This window comes from Rhamphochromis longiceps, linkage group LG13 (genome assembly GCF_057381845.1).
Source record: "Rhamphochromis longiceps isolate RC_006_pf linkage group LG13, R_longiceps_female_GT1.1, whole genome shotgun sequence".
NCBI classification, from domain to species: Eukaryota; Metazoa; Chordata; class Actinopteri; order Cichliformes; family Cichlidae; genus Rhamphochromis; species Rhamphochromis longiceps.
The window spans coordinates 22,130,930-22,149,517 of NC_140569.1; the positions used below are offsets into that span (position 1 = coordinate 22,130,930).

An 18,588-nucleotide genomic window follows, 5' to 3' on the forward strand; every position below is an offset into this window, starting at 1 on the left:
ATCCAAATTAGCTCATATCTTAAGCACTGAAAATAACGTGAATGCATTTTAAAGGAACCCTGGTCAGAAACAACATGTTATGTACAATATTCAATGTTCTAATGTCCTCTTTCTATTTTGCTAAGAGTTTTCCCATATCTTCTTGAAGATCCTAATAATTTGCTACTATACTTTCACTGACCATGTGCCAGAAAACTGTAAAACTCTCTTTAAAAGTTCAACCACACCTGTGATGAAGTGTCACATAAACAATACTGGCTCTTCAATACCATATAGTATATTTAGGTTTAGGTTTGCTAACAAAGCATTATCTCAAAGAATATGGCAACTAATCAGTCAATACATTAAAGCTTGATGAAGCTGCGTGCTGTTGATCAGGTGACACCAGTTGCTATGAAACACTGAAGTCAAGAACAAGCTGCTGTGGTGAGCAAATCAATTATTAAAAAAGCTACCACGCTAAATACAGCAGGAATACAACAACATTTATGGTACTCACTTTCTTTTGACCAGAGAGAATCAGTCTCTTAACTATGTCCTCGTTGTTCGATCATGGGTTGATCAGGACTGTAGCAGTTGAGCAGGTGGTTGCACCAATTGCAATTCATATATGCCGCCTGGTGTTGCTGTGTGACAGCGCAGAGGAACCTGAACAATTCAGCCAGCTGGAGGGGGCAGCTCAGACTGTGGCTAAAGCTACTGAGAACATGGCAGCAGTGGCTTCCAGGTATGTACTGTTATGAAAATCATAATGTATAATACTTCAAATGAAGCAATAGCCTGCAGAGAGGAAAAAAGTATCTTTCAGTTTAACCTTTTCTTGTAATTTCCTGCATCTTTGGAGCTAAAAGAGGCCACCCAAACACATAAGATATCAATGAAAAGGCCAGGATGTCCTCTATTGGGGACATCAGGACTTAGACGGGTAGCTCAAATAAGTCACAAGATATAGACAAATGTCCATTACACAGGATCTAAATGAATAAGCTGGCTCTCAGGAGGATATAGGAAAATCAAATTTAATTATTTAATCTGTATGAAACTGAAATGTGTAATACAACCCAAATTGGGGAAGAGTTAGAATACTTATGTAAGAGAATGCAGAGATTTGCAAATCTCAGGCATTATTCACAATAGAACATAGAACACAAATTAAATGTTTGAACTGAGAAAAAGTACAATTTCAGGAAAAACATTAGCTCATTTTGAATTTTATGGATGCAACATGTCTCAAAAAACTGGGATGAAGGCAACAAAACTGGAAAAATAAGTGGTACTCAAGGGACATTTTACAGTTAATTAGATAAACTGGCAACAGGCTGGTGACATAAATAGGCATATGTTTTGTTTATTTAAAAGGGAAAATGTATTTTAGTTAATTTGAGCACTTAAATTCATCTTGTAAAAATGCCAGATTTAGAGTGGCTGGGTTTCCCAACTTTGGATAAAAATAATATAGCAGAGGCAGCAACTTGTAGACTAATAATGTGGACAAATTAACCCCAACAAACACCGTGCTATGTGATTTAAACACTTTCATAATTAAAGAAGAAACCATTTAACAACAAAGTAATGTCTTTTGTGTTAACTCGTTTTTTAAAAGCGTGATTACAAAACAATTAAAATGAAAATAAATATGTTGGTCTGCTGGTAGTGAAACACAGGCTCCTCTGGTGACTCTTAGAGGGAGGAGGGGACCTCAGAAAATAGCAGCTGTTAATGGCTTTTTGAACTGGGTGGAGGTGTTAACAATCCACATGAGGACTTCAAAGATCTGCTCCAGTCTAATCTTCATACTGGGTATTCTACAAACACAGCACTGCAACTTTAGACTTCAGACACAAGGTTGGACAACTTGAGTCATTTTTATTTTATTTATTTGTTTTATTTTGTTATGTTTTTTTTTTTTTTTAATGAAGGCAGCAGATTTGTTTTTAGCGTTAAAGTGTGGGGCAGTGATGCTAGTGTTAGCGTTGTTAGCTTCAAGAGGCTAGTGGAGGATTAGGGCTTCATTTAAGGTCCCGTCATATTCTTCTTATACCTGATTTAATCATCTAAGACATTTTAAGGAAGTGAAGATCAAGTTAAAATGTCCTTGTGTACCACCAAGATTTCCTTTAAAGCTCTCCTTAGCAGTAGCAATACTACTGGGCCAAACACAGAGAAATCCAGGTGGCTAGCCCTTCCCAATCAGATGGCTCATTTCCACTTCCTTTTAATTAAATTCTTTTTCCATTTCAAGTATTTATTGATGGCTTAATAATTCATTTAGAATTATTAGCTTACCTTTTGTTGTCTATTAAATCATTTAGTAAGGTGTAATTATTAGTGAAGACTTAACAATTATTTCATAAATACTTTGTTAAATGAATATTTTATTTCATTATTATTTAATAATTCATGAACAGCTCTAATCTCATATTCCTTCATAACATGTCTCAGCTTAAACATTTTATTTTTTATGTCTTCTATTATGAATAAATGTGAGTTTGTGAGCTCTGTAAATAATTGCCTTTTGTTTTTATTTACTGTTTATACAGCATCCCAGCTTGGTTGGAATTGTGTTTGTATATATTATCTGATGAACAGCAGACTCTTTACTTCTAGGCAAATACGTGAGACGGAGGATGAAGTTTTTCACATGGAGATGTCCTCCCTGCTAGTGTCATTCGCTGTGTGTGGGCAGCATGTCCTGCTGGCAGCTCAGAAACTGAGTATCCAGCCAAGTTTAACTGAACACAGAGAGGAGCTCGTCACTGCTACACAAAACGTTTTCCTCGGAATAGTCAAGGTAAAGTAGACAAAGAAAAGAAAAAGCTGTCTGCAACTGTCCTAAAAATTATACCCAAATTAAAGCAGAGAGAAAACAAATAAGGTTAAAGCACTTAAAGGTTTCATTAGATTCATCTTAGGCAGCTACATCTGCTTTTACTTTCTCAGAGGTTTCTTAAATGTTGACATTATTTAAAAACAACAGAAGACTCCCACACCGTCTGTTTTTAATTCACATGTGGAGAATCTCAGCAACTCAGCCATCATCTTTAGCCTTCTGGTGCTGTTGTGTAAAGAACATTTTTTTTCCATCGTTAATTTTTAAGTACAGTAATTCTTTCCTGTTAGCTACTCACTGACTTTATCTGACAATGTAGAAACTTTCTCCTCTGTTTCACTTTCAAAGTCTGAGCTGGCATAGCAACATATAATTCCGAGCATTATAACGATTTTAGCATTGAATCTGAATCACAGTTTGGAAGCTCAGAAACCAAATTTCATGGCGATCCAAAGGGCAGCTGTTCATACAGTTCACTGAAGGTTTTCAGCCAAATGCAGCATAAAACCAAAGAGGCTCACCAAAGCCTATAGATGGATGTGTTTACATTTTGTCGTATTCTGTCAAAGCTGTTGAAATATTTCGATCATGGCCAAAATCTTTTAACTAATTGATTTACTGACAGTCTGACACCGTATTTTCATACTTCTTAAATAGGTACAGTAAGCTGTAGAGCAGCAGTAACACAGTGACTTGTGCCTTCTGCTCCTAGGTTCTGTTGGTGGATGATGATGCTGCTGTAAGGAAAGTTATAGCTGCTGCTGATCAGGTTTTGGAGTGTCTCTCTGAAGTTGGCTCCTCCTCAGATATCAAGTCTCTTCTTAAATCTTTCCAAATGTTTTCTGAGGCTCTTCTTGCCTTTAACAGACTGACAATGGAGAGAGCAAATTCCTTACGGGATCCCAGACAAACCAAACAACTCCTCGATTCCTTGGACACCCTGAGGAGGTGCATCTCCATGCTGCACACAGCCATGTGTACAACCATCAAACACCCTACCAATGAGCAAGCCCGAGAAGCCAAGAGGTACATTCTGGACAAAGTTCAGAATACTGTTGGTGACATTACAGCAACCCTCCAGAGTGACTGCCATGGAGGACCACTGGGGCCTTGTGGGTATTATACCTGGAAAAGTAACAGTCTATTACAACTGCTCACTAGTCCCTCCACCTCCTCAATCCGAGACAGAAGCTTTGACTGCTTGGTCAGAGATCTTGTGTTTCATTGCATGGTCGTGGCAAACATGTCTCGCAGAGACTTTCAGCAAAGAGTGGTTTTCCACTGTCGTCACATCCTGCAGTTCTGGTCTGACATAAAAAGGATTTTAAAGTCTTCTGAGGATTCTGCACAGAGCTTTGAGAAGACCTGCATTTTCCTGCGCCAGCAAATACTAATGCTTGACAAAACTTTGATGACTACAGTTCTGTATCAAGTCATGGACATACTTCTTGCGGCTTCCTCCACAGCTGAGCAACTTTTAGGACACATCTTGCTTTTAGATTCCTCTACAAAGCTGGATCTGAACTTTATTCAGTCGGAAGTTGAGGATTTAATTTCCTGCACTGACAGACTAATCCAGGTCGCCAATTTTACCTCAGCTATGGCTCTCGATGCTAAGAGTTTAGAGAATGTGGAAAATTCCCGAGCATGCCTTTCGAGACTCAGGGCTCGAATCGCTCCCCTTTCGCTGGAGCTGGCAGATAATTCAATGCAAACTGCTCAGAAGCTTCGTGAAGTGTGTCAGAAATGGGAAGAGGAGACTGAGCAGCTTCAGGATGCTTTCAGTGATGTGATGGACATTAGGGAGTTCACCAGTATAGCTGTTAATGAGATGGTGAGTGATCGCCATGGATGTGACACAGCATACAGAGAACAAAGCTATGAACAGTTTAATGAACATGCAGCAAACCTCATTGGTCACATGAAGCTGGCGATTCACTCAGTGAGGAGGCATTTGGATAGAAGTGACGAACCCATCTACAGGAACGGCCTTTTGGTCCTCCTGAAGCAGGTTCAGTCATCTCAAGCCAAAGTAGCTGAGTCAGTCAGAAGCATGCTTAATGGATCCACGCTGAACGTGGAGGCATATTCTACATTTAGTGACAGCGTTTCCACCGTCATTGAGCATTTTAAGGTGCTTAGATCAGGATTGGATGGCCAACAGCATCCGCATCTCCTGAGCCCGCTGCGAGAGGGGGCTCGTCAGCTCGAAATCACACAGCCATGTCTGCCAGTCAAAGACAGCTGTGAACTGAGTGTGGACGATATGTTAAGAGGCTCGGATATTCCTTTTTTTGAAGTTTTGGAAAGAGAAACCAAACATGAGGAGAAGCACACAGATCAGGGACCCATAAAAGCCGAACCAGACCATAAAGTTGACAGCGATGATTTAACGTTCCCAGCTGTCTCAGATGAGCCTAAACTGATTCTCAAGCCTCTCAAATTTGACCTTTTACCCCTCTTGTATGAAGTTGTAACTGTGACTAAAGGGAAAGACGTGACACTGCTCAACCAGGCCTGCACCAGTGTTCTTGAGCTGTCAAACTGTTATGCCCAAGCTACAAAGGAGGCCTTGGTCATTGTCGATGCAGTTGACTGTCAGACTTTGGAAATCTTTAGGGCCGAGCTGGTATCCCTGACTCCACTGCTCGTCCAGACAGCTCAAGAGACGGCGATGAGCTCAGCGATGAGTACGGAGAGCATCTTTAAGCACAGCACACAGTTTTCTGACCTTATTAATAACATTCGAAAGGTTTTGCTGCCAGCAGCTGGGACCTGGTATCACACTGTTTATAATGAGCTGCAAGGGAATCTACCAAATATACCAGCCAGTTCTGCACAGCAACTCAATGAAGCAATGACTTTATGTGCTGACGTGGTCCAACTCTTGACATCTTCAGATTTAACCACACAAAGTGATGGTCAAGAAACATTGAGGGTTTTACACAGCAAGCTTACCAAAGCACAGAACAACACAAGGCAACTGATAGAGTTTTCCTCCGCATATGAAGGACAGTCAGATCAGCTAGAGGCACTTTGTATCCTCTGGACGCTCTCCATTCAGATTTTGCTTAATTCTCTGGATAAGATTTTGGGAACATCGACTGCACTGAACCATTTGAACCCTCAGAAACAGCTCTCAGTGTTGTCTGAGAACTCGCTCCGAATCCAAGAGGCAACCAGGCTCACAAGCATAAACTGCAGAAGTGCTTATAAATCAAAGGAGTTAACCAGATACCAGGATGAACTGAAAAACCTGACTGAGGACTACCTTAAAGCTGCAGAAGAATTTGATTTAATGCCAGGCGTGGTGCACCTTGCAAAATCGGAATTCTTCCAGAGAAAACTTTTGATTAAAATTCGAGTGCTTTTTGGTCATTTAAGCAAAGTGAATAAGGACTATGATACTACATTTCAAAATCTTCTCACAATTGCTCATTTCGCTGCTGAACACTTCAGAGAGAACAACGCAGAAGATGCAGAGCAAAGGTTTGAACATGCGGCACAAACGCTTATTGAAAATGTAAAATCTGCTACCAGAAGAGTGGAGGACAGCTTAAATTACATCCATGACCCACGCACTCGCTCCAATCTGAGGTCCATTAATGACCACCTGTCTTTTCAGATCTCAGATATAATCTGCAGGGCGAGGCTCATGCTAGAGACTCACTACATTTGTGACACACTCAGTCTGGATGTGCAGACACGCTGTTGGTCAGCAAAAGCTCATTACGTGATGGAAGAGATCAGGAAGCAAGAAGGGATTCACCAAGAGGTTAAAGAGTACATAAAGGCTGGACTACAGGGGAGAGCACCTGAGGATATTAGCAAAGTTTTGGCTAAAATCCCAACTAAAGTCAAAGAAGTGGAATTTACCTCTGACACAACAATAAATTCAAACCAGAAAGGCATTAAAGAAAATGTAGATGCTGCAAAAAGTAACATAAATATGGCATCTGGGGCCAAATATGGACCTGGAAATACTAAAAAGGATGTAAGTATCGCATAATTGATCAGATTTTATTGTGTAATAAATCCATCATGTCGCAATAAACCATGTCCTAATTCTTCTCTGCAGGATAGTGCTGCATCTGGCTTGTGCCAAGAAGTCTCTTCCCTGACCTACACCTCCCTTTTTCTAAAGCAAGAAAGCAACAGCTGGGATCCCAAGGACAACAGAATAGTCCAGGTGACCAGGAAGATGGCCGACACAGTATGTTACATGACTCAGTATCTGAAGAAGAAAGGCCCAATAGCGGTAATGCCAACTAAAGGTCCCTCCACAACCGTCAACTAGATTTGCAGGCAAACTAATCTACAATCTTGTTTCTTTTTTCTTTAGAATAAAGAGGCTTTTGTTTCTGCAGCCAAAGATGTGATCTCAAACTGCCAGTCAGTTACCCAGTTTATCAGAGTTATTGCCAACCACAGCCTCGACAAGCAGTGTGCAGTTGAACTCTCGCTAATTGTTGAGCAGATTCTCACCATCACAAATCAGCTCAGCATCATTTCCAGGTCAGGAAATTTCAAGCAGAAATCACACACCGAAAACTAATAAAAGAAATGTTGAAAGGGGAAAAAAAGAAACGTAATATGAGTATTTTCTTCTGCCTGCAAAGTGTCAATGCTGTGACTCCTGGGTGCAAATCTTCTGATGAGATCCTGGTAAAGAATGCACAAAATCTGCTCCAGACAGTCTTACGTGGGGTTCGAGCTGCAGAAACAGCATGCATTAAAGTAAATCCAACACCACAAGCACAAGCAGCAACTCTGGACTACAAATATATGATTCAGTGGCATCTTTTTATTATGCCCTATGAATTGCTTCCTTAAAACTGAACACTTGCACTCTGATTTCAGGGTCTGAAGCAGCCTGAGCCAAATTCGGATGGTGCAGAGGCTACAGCTTTGTGTTTCCAGTGGAAGAGAAACCTGGAGATCCATCGAGCCCAGCAGACCTCTAACCCAGATACAGATGAGCTGGGACTGAGGAAGACGTCGGCGCACCCTTTAGCCCCAAGTCTTGCCCCACAGGTTAATGTATAAGACAGCTACAACTGTATTTTGAAAAGGAAGAAAATAATGTTTCATGCATAAGCTGTGTGTCCTGCTCCGAGAAATCAGCTGCATGAATTGTATTAGAGCTGGTGGTTAAAAAAAAAGAAGCACAGCACGCACACTAAAATGACACATTGCAACACTGGTGTGTGGTTCTGAAATAAAACTGGTGCTGTTTCCTGTCTTTATTCCAGATATTTGTAACAAACTCACTGAAACGACTGGCATGTGTTGTAAAAATATCAGACAATATTATGACAACCATAACCACCATACCGACCCACGCTGACATAAAAAAACACCCCAAAACACACTGTACACATGATACAAAATAAGCATTTACAATGTGAATCATGAAAAGAACTTTAAAAAAAAAAAAAGGAAATAGCTTAGTTTCAGTCAAACAGGAATACCTCAAATTACAGACGGAGAACTCTGACCTAAACAAACCAATATTACCAAACAATATTCCATCTTACGTCTACAACTTTCAGTCTTTGTAGCACATGTATATTTATAGCCTCTTTTAGGTTCATATTCGACAAAATTCAACAGTAAAAATAGTCATCAAGGTCACATTTGTAACATATATACATACAACTGCAGTGTTATTAAGATAGTACTACTTTTCTGTATAATACACTGGAAAACTTTATCGATTTCTTATGCTGACTGACAGCGTGTTGGAAAACACGTAACATTTTCCCTGCTACTTACAAGCTTCTTCGAGAGATGTGAGGAGCAGCGATGTTTGTTAGAAAAGGTTAAAACATCCTCAAAAGATTCAGACCGCCTGAACCAAAAAACAATGTAGTCACTAAAGACGGAAATTGTCTATTTTAGTGCAAAGACTTCTGCAAGCTAGCTTAGGTGTAGAGTTTCAAAAGTGTGAAAAGGGAAAATTAGACTAATGTAATCGAAAACTCACATTGAAAATATTCAATTTTGATTATCTGACCCGAACGCATAAGCAACTGAAAAATGACAAATGTAAATGGTTTAAAAAAAATCCCTTATCATAAAGACAGGCATCAACATATACAGTAGATCTCAATATATGAAAGTGTCCGTGAATAAATATGTAAATAAAAAACTACCCCCCCAGGAAATTATTGTGTTTTTGATTACTTTGTATAATCTCTCTGCGTGGAAAGTGACTATCAGGTCGTTCAATGGAACAAGCCCCAAGCTGACTTAACAACACCTGGGTCAGGCTTTAGTAAAACTTTCACATCTTTTTATTTCCTCTGATTGTTTAGAACGTATGTAAAAATGACACAATAGAAACCTTACCATACACACATTCAAAACACGCCTCTGAGCTTTAATATGACATAGTTACAGGGAACTATACTCTGTGTCTGTATCCAGCATCATCTCCTTACTGATAAATGTGTGGCGTAGTGTTTGGTTTTCTACAGCATCATATAAAGAAATAAATAGATTTATGTAAAGCTAAATAAAGATTAATGTGTCATCAACAAACATATCTGTTGCAATCAACAGTTGAGTGTTTACTGACAGAAAGGGGAAGCGGTGGGGTCAAAAGTTTTGAACACATCTTTAAGTGTCCTGTCATCTGCCTCCTCCTCTTCCTCCTCCTCTGGATCTTCTTGTTTCGGTTCTTTCTCTGGAGCTGCCTCCTCTTCCTGCTCCTTCTTGTCCTCTGCCTCTTCCTGTGCTCCTGTAGAGCCCTGTCCTCCCTGTTTAGCTTGCCTCGGGTCAGTGTACTGGGGTCGGATTAGCCCAGCCAGAGCCTGGATGGGGAGATTATGTACAGCAGGGGGTTTGACAGGCGAGGCGGGAGGCACAGTGGGAGAAGTGGAAGCTGGAGTGTGATCTGCAGCATCTGTGCTTTTAGCCTCTTCGAACGAGCCGCTTCGTTGGGTTGGTGATAGAGACGGTGCTGGAGTGCTGTCTTTCTTAGCAGCCTGTTTAAGAATCCCCGCCTTTTTAGGAGGCTCAAACTGCTCCTTCTGAACTTGCTCGGTTTGGGAACGAGGATCATACAGGCTGATGCCTCCCAGGATCGTAGTGGGACTCTCCAACCCTCCACCAGAGGACGCCAGTCGAGGAGCATAAGGTGGAAGCTTCTCTGGCTCTGGCTTGGCTCGGGCAGCGTGAGGAGAGGGACTGGCACTGGCCTTCTGTAACCTGGGGTCCAAAAGTCCTGCCCCAGAGGACTGCTCTTTCGGACCCAGCAGCTTGGAGTCCAGACTGGCTGTACGTTTGAGTCTGGGGTCCAAAGACTTTTGCTGGCGTGGGTCTACAGGTCTCTCTGTAGAAGATCGTGACTCTAGAGAACCAGTGGGCAGTCGGCTCATACGTTCCTTCAAACGTGCAGCTGCAAGTCTGGGATCAGATAGCGGAGGGCTGGAGACTGGGGGGTGGTCGGGCAGGCTTGTTCGGTTCATCTGAGCATCAGCAATTAGAGGTGGAAGAGGCAGGTTGATGGAGTGTTCCTGTTTGGGCACTAAGGAGGGGATGAGATCCTCAGGGGTCCACACAACTGTCTGAGCAAAGGCAGGCCGCTGGAGCAGAATGTCAACACGAATATGACTAAACTGCTTTAACTGGCATCGAGGGTCTCTCAGGACCACACCTGGGCTGGCATCTAAAGGAATGAGAACAGCCCTGTCCCTGAGTTCCCTCTCTCCTTCGTCATCCTCCTCTCCTGTAAGAGGCTTTTGATGAACAGGATGGCTCTGCTGCCGATATGAGCTCGGTTCCACTGGTCTCATTTTCCTGGGGTCTCTGGAAAGCCGCGGATCCGAAGCGCCATCTGGCTCCTTTTTCATATCTGGGGGTCGCTGTCTAGGGTCAGCCTTGACACGTGGGTCACTGGGTGGAGCCCTTTCCTTAACGAGGCGGGGGTCACCCAGTGCTGGAGCCACCGGGGCGGTCTTGGGCTGAGACTGCTGCATCTCATTCTGTCTCTTCAGAGATTTAAGAATGGAGGAAACACAGCTCCCATCCTCATCATCGCTCGAGTACCAGTTTGTAGTTTCATCTGCAAAAAAACATGAATAAACAAATAAATCAGATTTAAAGGAGAGTCTTTTTTTTCTGTTTCAAATATCTTTTATTAGAAGCAAGTATCACAGTTGTTACAAGTTAATAGAACTTGTGCCCCCTTTTTCTCTAAACAAAACAAGACAAAACAAAAAGACCCCCCGACTGCCAAAAACTTATATTTTCCCAAGATATGCAAGTAAAGGACGCCAAATTAGTTCAAAATCTTTCACATTGCCATTCATGGTATATCTTATTTTTTCAAGGTGAAGTGTATTTGTAAGCTCTGCAAGCCACATCTTTAACACAGGCCTTTCCAAAGCTGCAGGATCAGTTTCTTTGCGATGATCAGCGCATATGACATAAACCTTTTTTGAGCATGTTGTAAGCTTTGTGTTTCTTTGGAGATCCCAAAGATAATTACTGTTGGATTTGGATCAATCTTGTTTTTAAGAATATTAGATAGATAAGTAAAAATGTCACACCAAAAACCCTGAAGCCTTGGACAAAGTGCAAAACTACTAATGTGTCATACATTTTTTTCAGAGGGGAGAGCAGTCTGGATAAATTTTGTGAAGTCTTTACCTTGAGTAATGTAACCTGTGTACAATTTTATACTGAATTAAGGAACGACGGGAATTAATAAAAAGCGTATTTATGTTGCATAAGACTTCCTGCCAAAAATCTTCCGATAGGGACATCCCAAATTCCTTTTCCCACTCCTCTTTAATTGAATGAGTTGAAGGTACACTCATCTCCTGTAGTGAGTTATAGAACAATCAGATTCTCTGTTCGAACCCCAGCTATCACTAAGGCATCTATCCAAGGTGTCAGACGGCATGCTTTCAAACTGCGGCAAATGTGTGCGGATATAATTTCGTAGTTGAAGATCTCTAAAAAAATGGCTGCGCGGTAGTCCAAATCTATCTTTTACCTAATTGTTGAAATGACATGAAGGTATCGTTTGAATACAAGTCTTTTAATTTATGAATTCCCAGTTCATGCCACACGTTGAAAGCACCGTCTGCACATGATGGAAGGAAAGAGGGGTTAGCTGTAACAGACATACTCATTGATAATGGTTTCAGTTTAAAGTGCTTAATTATTTGTTTCCAAATTCGCAAAATGGTATGGATCACTGGGTTATAATTATAGTATGCACTTGTCAAGGGAGTAGGAGAAAGTAATATTCCACCAACATAGTAAGGAAGGCAGTCCTCCCGCTCCATCTGCAGACCATGGGGGAGTAACGCTGTATCATCCAGTAAGAGGGAAATTATTCTTAAATTTGATGCCCAGTAATAATGCATAAAGTTAGGTAGTGCAACTCCTCCAAGGGATCCGTGTTTGCAAAGATGTTCTTTTTTATTCTATGTGTTTTGTAGTTCCATATAAACGGCATAATAATTGCATCCAGCTTTTTGAAGAAAGCTATGGGCAGGAAAATTGGGATATTTTGGACCAAATACAGATATTGCAGGAGAAAGACCATCCTTATTGAGTTCACTCGTCCTATCAATGAGAAAGGGAGTGTCCTCCAAAACTGGATGTTGTTTTTTAGCTTCTACCAGTAGAGGTAGAAAGTTTAAAGGAGAGTCTTTTTGGTGTTATCTGTGTATAAGCACTTATTTAGATAATTCTGAGTTGTGTAGGTCACTTTGTTCCAATCTTGCTCCCTGGGTTTCATTTAATCTTAATTAACTCAATAAAGCTGTCCATGGACACTTGCCTCTGCTTGCATTTTCATCCTGGCCATCTGCTCTCTGTGCTTCACTCCCTTGTGGATTTGACTCTTGTTGTTGCTGCTGCTGTGTCAGGTGTAAAAGGATGGCTTTCTGTACTGCTGGTGGTAAAGACTGCAACTGTGACTCTGCACCAATCTGTTGCTGGAGGTTCTGTATGAAAGCCAGACTAGGGTCTACCAAATTGAAAAAAAAAACAAAGACACAAAGTTTTGCAAAGTCAGTAACAAGTAAAAGGCAGTTAACCTATAAGAACAGCTTATTAATTATAACTCCCAAATTTTTGGGAGTTATAATTGATAACAAAATTTCATGGAAACCCCACGTCAGACACATAAAAACCAAAATTTCCAGAAGCCTCGCAGTTTTGAACAAAGTGAAACAATTCCTTGATAAAGATGCACTTCGTACTCTGTACTGTACCCTGGTTCTTCCATATCTTACATATTGTGTGGAAGTGTGGGGAAATACATATAAAAATACAACTAATCCATTAGTCACAGTACAGAAACGAGCACTGCGTATTATTCACAAGGCTGGTTATCTAGATCATACTCACAAATTCTTTCTTCAGGCAAAGTTACTTAAATTCCAGGATCTGGTTAATTACAATACATCCATAATTTTGTATAAAGCTTTTACTAAACTTTTACCGGCAAATTTACAAACTAGATTTGAAATTCGAGAAAAGGTTTATAATGTGAGAGGCTTTGGAGAATTCAAATTACCCAGAACTCGAACAACCCGTAAAGGCTTTTGTGTGTCTGTATGTGGTGTGAAAATCTGGAACAGTCTGAGTTTACAATTGAAACAATGCAAAAATATTCATAGATTTAAATTTCTCTACAAACAGTTGGTCTGGTCACAGTATACTCAATGATGGGTTTTAGTGTGCTCTGTAATGTCTGTCCTCTTACCATTGCTGGTATGGATTCCAAAATAAAAAATAAAAAATAAAGTGTGCGTATGTATGTACATATATGTACTTGTGTGTGTAGATATATATGTATGTATATGTATGTGTGTCTGTTACTTGTAGTTATTACTGCCTGTTACCTGTGGTAATGCAATTTATAATTTATATATTCTGTATTCAGTTATGAAGGCTCTAATTGTTGGTTGCGAGCTGCCACTTAGATGCTTGTATCTGCCCGGGGCTGTTGATGGGTCTGTATGCAATGATGGGCGTAGCTGCGGGAAGTTTATTGTTTTTTTTTGTTGATGAGTGAGTATAGGGGTGGGATTTAATAAGTTTTCTTCGTCCCACTCCTTTTTCAGGCAAGTTTTGTTTTTTGTTTTGTGTATTTTATGTTCAATATAGGTATTTGTTGTGCCTGAAAATGAATAAATAAATGAATGAATGAATGAATGAATATACTTATATGACTCACCTCCTTGTTGACCAATGGTCTGGTTTCGGAGGAAGCTGCTAAGGAAGTCTACTGGGTTCTGACCCGCAGATGGAAAGGGGAAGAGATTTGGTGCTATCTCTAGATCTGGTATAGGGGGAAATGGAGGCCTCTGTATATTCATCTGCGGGTTGATATTAGGTCGGTTTCCATGGAAGGGTGGCGGCTGACTGGATGGGATCGGCGGCTGCATTGGAAATCCATGCGGCAGGTGCTGCCCTGGTGGGCTTTGTGGCATCGGTGGTGCAGCGGTGTGACCCACGGGAACGGGTGATCCGGGGGGAGGAACAGGAGGAGCAGAAGAGCCTGAAGGCACCATGCTGCCGCTCTGTGTGTCCTCTGAACCTCCAGTAAACTCACCTGTGCATTCTCCTTGATTCTGAGGGTAGTTGGATCCACTGAAAAACAGAGTGCACTCAGGCTTAGGAGAAAATCAAAAAAATTTTAAAGTCTGACCTGGTTTTGATTACAGATTACTCCAGTTACCTCAGACCGATTTTTTGTGCCAAGTCTACAGTTGGTTGAACCTTGATTTCAAAAAGAGAGGGGATCTTCTTCCCTGCTTGGCTATCTGTAGGACTGCTCTGACCAGGAGTGGGCAGCAGCCCAACCCCAGGAGGAGGCTTTGGAAGTGGGGAAATACCCTGTTTTCTCAGATCCTCCAGCTCCAACTCATCCTCCCTGGCATTCTCCTCTTCAGTATTAATTATCTGAATAAAGACACGGGAAAGAAGAAATAAGATAACCGCTGACAGAACTAAGGATGAGCTTCAACTATATTTCGTTTTACCTTATCGAGCAGCTCCTTGGTCACGTCAGTCAAAGCTTCATGGGAGAATTTGCAGTTGTCTCCTTGATAGCATTTGGCTCCGGTATGAAAGAACTTGCACGGGTATTCATGTGCAATCACAGGTTAAGGAACAGAAATAATTAAAGGGTGCAGTTTATGCAATCCAATTACACGAATATAATTAAGAACTATTAGTGAAGGATATTGTGCATGTAAATGCAGTTATCTCCTTTACTGCAGTATCCTTGAAGATAAAACTTACAAAGCTCCTTTTTCTTATCTGGTACAACAAGCTCGTGTTCAAATTTGCACTGCTCGCCCTGTATGAAGACATCACAAAATGTTTTTTTCTTTAATCTTTTAAGTTAGTTAGGACAGTATTTACCTTACTAAAAGCAGGTTTACGTTATAAAAAAAAAATTAAAGGGCATTAACGCTGCCGTACCTTGATGCACCGACCCTCCAGGAAATACTTGCAGATGTACCTCCCGTTATGTTCAACGGTGTGCTGATTGATAAACTCCTTGCTCATTATTGGCCGCTTCTTCTGGAAACCGGACAAATTTTTTCCTTCCTGTGACACAAAATTAGCAACAGCTAATTCACAGTGCAATTTAAACCAGCGATGGCAGAGTACAGTGAAATATTCAGCTCACATACCTGCGCCATGTCTTCCATCCCCTGTTCTCCCCCTCGACCTCGTCCGCGTCCTCCCCAGGGTTTACCCTTCAGCTTCTTGTTCTTGTTCAGCATCCCACGTCCTCTCCCCGGTCCACTCCCTCTGCCTCTTCCCCTCTGCCCGTCTGGAAATTACATTTTAACAAAAATGAGTAAACTCTCTTCACCCTTAAAGATGTTTGCGATACATCTCTGCCTATGACATTGTTGTGTTTATAATTTAAAAAGCATTCGTACACTGTTGTTGCTTCATCCCCCTCATGTTTCCTCTGTTCATCTGGTCTTTAGCGTGCCGCCCCCTTCCCTGACTCGACGAATCTTTTGACTGCTGATACTCGGACATGTCGTCTTCATAATCATCCTCCTCGTCATCGTAGTCGTACTTGTCGTCGCTGTAGTCGCTGTATTTGTCGAAATCGCTGCTCTTGTACGGTGGGGACCTGTGTGAGTTGCCTCCCTTTGAATGCTTGTGGTCAAAGCAGAGGGAGTGAATTATGTCAGACAATAATGTTTGCATGAATATAAACACTGCGAGCTGTTCTGAACTCACCTGAGAGGACTGGCCATCAGACTCGCGATTAGATCCCAGGCCCTTTCTGCCTTTGGACCTTTCCGGTCGATCGTAGTCAGAGTCGTAGCTGTCGGAGCTGGAGCTGCTTGAGGGGGAGTGATGCTGAGGTGAGGGTAAACAGAAATAAAGAAAAATGAAACATAACATTAATTTTAAATGGGTTAGTTCACATTTATGCTCTAATTGCAAGAGCAGGAGGAGATATTTTAATGCAACAACAAGCTGTACAGTAGCATCTTACTTTCGGTCTGTCACGTCTCCTTCTTTTAGACCTCCTCTTCTCTCGGGTCTTTCTGTATCTTTTCCTGGAGTGTCTGTGAGCCTTTTCCTCTTTCTCTCTAATCTTCTCCTTCTCCTTTTCCTTCTCCTTCTCTTCATTCACCTCCGCGGCCTCCTTGTTGTCCTCTTCAATTCCAATCCCTTCATCATCTATTTCTCCATCTTCCAGTTCACCATCCTCTCTGGAAAGATAAAAGCAATATAAATACTCACTATTGACACTATTTTGGACAGACTTTAAATGTTTACAAATAATACATCAATTGTAGCTATAGTTAAACCAAAAAAGTAATGATTTGGAATAATCGGCTGTTTTTTCTGTTACAAATTTCCAAAAGATCTCAGGTTTGATCCCAGGAGGAGCCACAACTCCCCTGCGGGTCTTGTTATGTAGGGCACCTGATGTAAAAATCAGGCATTAAATGTTATGTTGGAACAGATGATTATCATTACAATCAGAGGATCACTTATTAGTTTGCAGAGCATTACTCATAACTCAGCGTGACCAGGCTATACTTCATACACATGTGGCTTTTTGTAAATACAGTACATTTAGTTGCACCACTAAAGTAGTTTATACAACCTCATCCAAATGTAAAAATTTGATGTTTATCTGCTGTAATTCACATATTTACAACTAAAATTAAACATACTAATACAGACTAAATATTCTAATCAATTTTTAATATGAAACAAAATCCTGGCAAATGTTTCAGAGTTGGCAATCTTTTCATTGTAAATAATTCCAGGTGATTTAGAAATACAGTGCTGGTGGGAGGGTGGAACAAAAACATTATGAAACAGATCCAATAAAGCAATCTAGGTCAGTTTTTACAGATACTAGCTGCCTCTTCCTCAGTCTGAATTAATCCAAAGCTAACATTGTGTATGTAAAGTTGGCTTTTGAGTTAATTGAAGCAGAACAGGCCTCAGGTTTAACAAGAAACATCCATCTAACCACCCATTTTCTTAACGGTTTATCCAGCTTAGGGCCACAGGGCTGTTGGATCCTGTCTCAGCTGTCGCAGAGCAAAAGGTGGGGGACAATCTTTACAGGTCACCATCATCCTCAATGAAAAACATCTGCCAGGCTAAATATTTTATTTCAAATCACCTTTTTCTATTGTTGTAACTGCCTGTACAGCACATCTAACTGAGGACCAAAAGCAAATGATGAAAAATAGTAGCATCAGTGTTAGAAGGCAGTTTATAAGGACCTAATACAACTATGTAAATGTTAAATATTTACATTAAAGTGCATTTTCCAGTGATAAACAACACTAGGTGCTTCAATCATACCCGAAGCCCACACTGGAAATTATGTTTCTGCCCATTTTAAGAATTAAAAACTGTAACAGATGCTCAAAGTCCAGGCTAGAAGTTGAGCCATCAAGTTTTTTTCCAACCTAACACATGAGCAACTGGTTCACTTGGTTTTCTACAGTGAAAAAAATCTGTGAAATTACTTGATCAAAGATTTTTAACAGAAAACCAAATTGTTTGTCTTGTTTTTGAACATAATGCAAAGCAAATCACAAGGACACAGGTATGGCCTACATCCTGCAGAAGCACATCATCTCAACTCTGCGTGAACCCTGCTTCAGCAATACCGGTAGTTGCCCAGTAGGGGGAGTACAGTATGAGGATGGGCGTGGCATTTACATCATAGTCATTTGCATAGTCTCCTGCAGATGGCAACAATGAAGCCATGAATCCCTGAGCTACAACAACAGAATGATGAGGTCTCTATGTTGCATGGAAATGATCATGAATGAGTCTCATCGACACGGTGATGTGTAATCGAGGCTGTGTGAACAGCGCCATTCAACTGCACCAAAGAGGCATGCAAAAAATATGTTAAGAGAGGGGGGGGAAGAAGTGAAATGTCTCTATATCCCGCAATTCGTGGTTAAAAGAGAAAACAGTAACACAAGCATGTAGACCCACAGCACTGAAATTGAAACGCACAGATGAGCGTATTAATAATTGCACAAGAATATTACTCGACCTTTCATCCCCTGCAAGCTCAGAGTCTGTCATGTTTTTGTCAAGAACAGGGGCTGGGGGACTGGAAACAAGGCTCACAGAAGCCATTGGAGAACGGATCTGCCTCCCTTTTCCCCGGTACAAGAGTGAATTAATTCAGTCACTCAAGGAGACGTTGGTTTGTGAGAGATGCTGGAAGATTTCAGACTGGAAAAGACTCACGGTGTTACATG

The 18,588-nt window shown here is 41.1% G+C and overlaps 2 protein-coding genes across 2 annotated transcripts; one reads left to right on the forward strand and one right to left on the reverse strand.

The window, feature by feature from the left end:
* The first annotated feature begins 1,722 nt into the window (after positions 1 to 1,722).
* LOC146655812 (uncharacterized) lies at positions 1,723 to 8,298 on the forward strand. Its single transcript, XM_085428440.1, has 7 exons — positions 1,723 to 1,845; positions 2,608 to 2,791; positions 3,543 to 6,824; positions 6,909 to 7,088; positions 7,173 to 7,345; positions 7,450 to 7,567; positions 7,691 to 8,298. The coding sequence occupies exons 2-7, from the start codon at positions 2,642 to 2,644 to the stop codon at positions 7,874 to 7,876; spliced, it is 4,089 nt and encodes a 1,362-aa protein (XP_085284566.1). The 5' UTR covers positions 1,723 to 1,845; positions 2,608 to 2,641; the 3' UTR covers positions 7,877 to 8,298.
* Positions 8,187 to 18,579, reverse strand: zc3h6 (zinc finger CCCH-type containing 6). The gene is made up of 12 exons (XM_085428441.1): positions 18,378 to 18,579; positions 16,332 to 16,551; positions 16,070 to 16,192; positions 15,757 to 15,985; positions 15,502 to 15,644; positions 15,287 to 15,415; positions 15,045 to 15,161; positions 14,842 to 14,949; positions 14,538 to 14,761; positions 14,034 to 14,449; positions 12,630 to 12,818; positions 8,187 to 10,898 (listed from the first exon to the last, which is right to left on the reverse strand). The coding sequence occupies exons 1-12, from the start codon at positions 18,461 to 18,463 to the stop codon at positions 9,403 to 9,405; spliced, it is 3,480 nt and encodes a 1,159-aa protein (XP_085284567.1). The 5' UTR covers positions 18,464 to 18,579; the 3' UTR covers positions 8,187 to 9,402.
* Positions 18,580 to 18,588: the final 9 nt, after the last annotated feature.

Coding starts and splice junctions, on each gene's coding strand:
- LOC146655812 (XM_085428440.1), top strand. CDS start 2,642: ATGGAGATGTCCTCCCTGCTAGTGTCATTCGCTGTGTGTGGGCAGCAT. Junction 7,089..7,172: donor AGAAGAAAGGCCCAATAGCG/GTAATGCCAACT, acceptor TTTTTTCTTTAG/AATAAAGAGGCTTTTGTTTC. Junction 7,568..7,690: donor CAGAAACAGCATGCATTAAA/GTAAATCCAACA, acceptor CTCTGATTTCAG/GGTCTGAAGCAGCCTGAGCC.
- zc3h6 (XM_085428441.1), bottom strand. CDS start 18,463: ATGGCTTCTGTGAGCCTTGTTTCCAGTCCCCCAGCCCCTGTTCTTGAC. Junction 14,950..15,044: donor ACTGCATTTACATGCACAAT/ATCCTTCACTAA, acceptor GTGATTGCACAT/GAATACCCGTGCAAGTTCTT. Junction 14,450..14,537: donor GCACAAAAAATCGGTCTGAG/GTAACTGGAGTA, acceptor TCTGTTTTTCAG/TGGATCCAACTACCCTCAGA.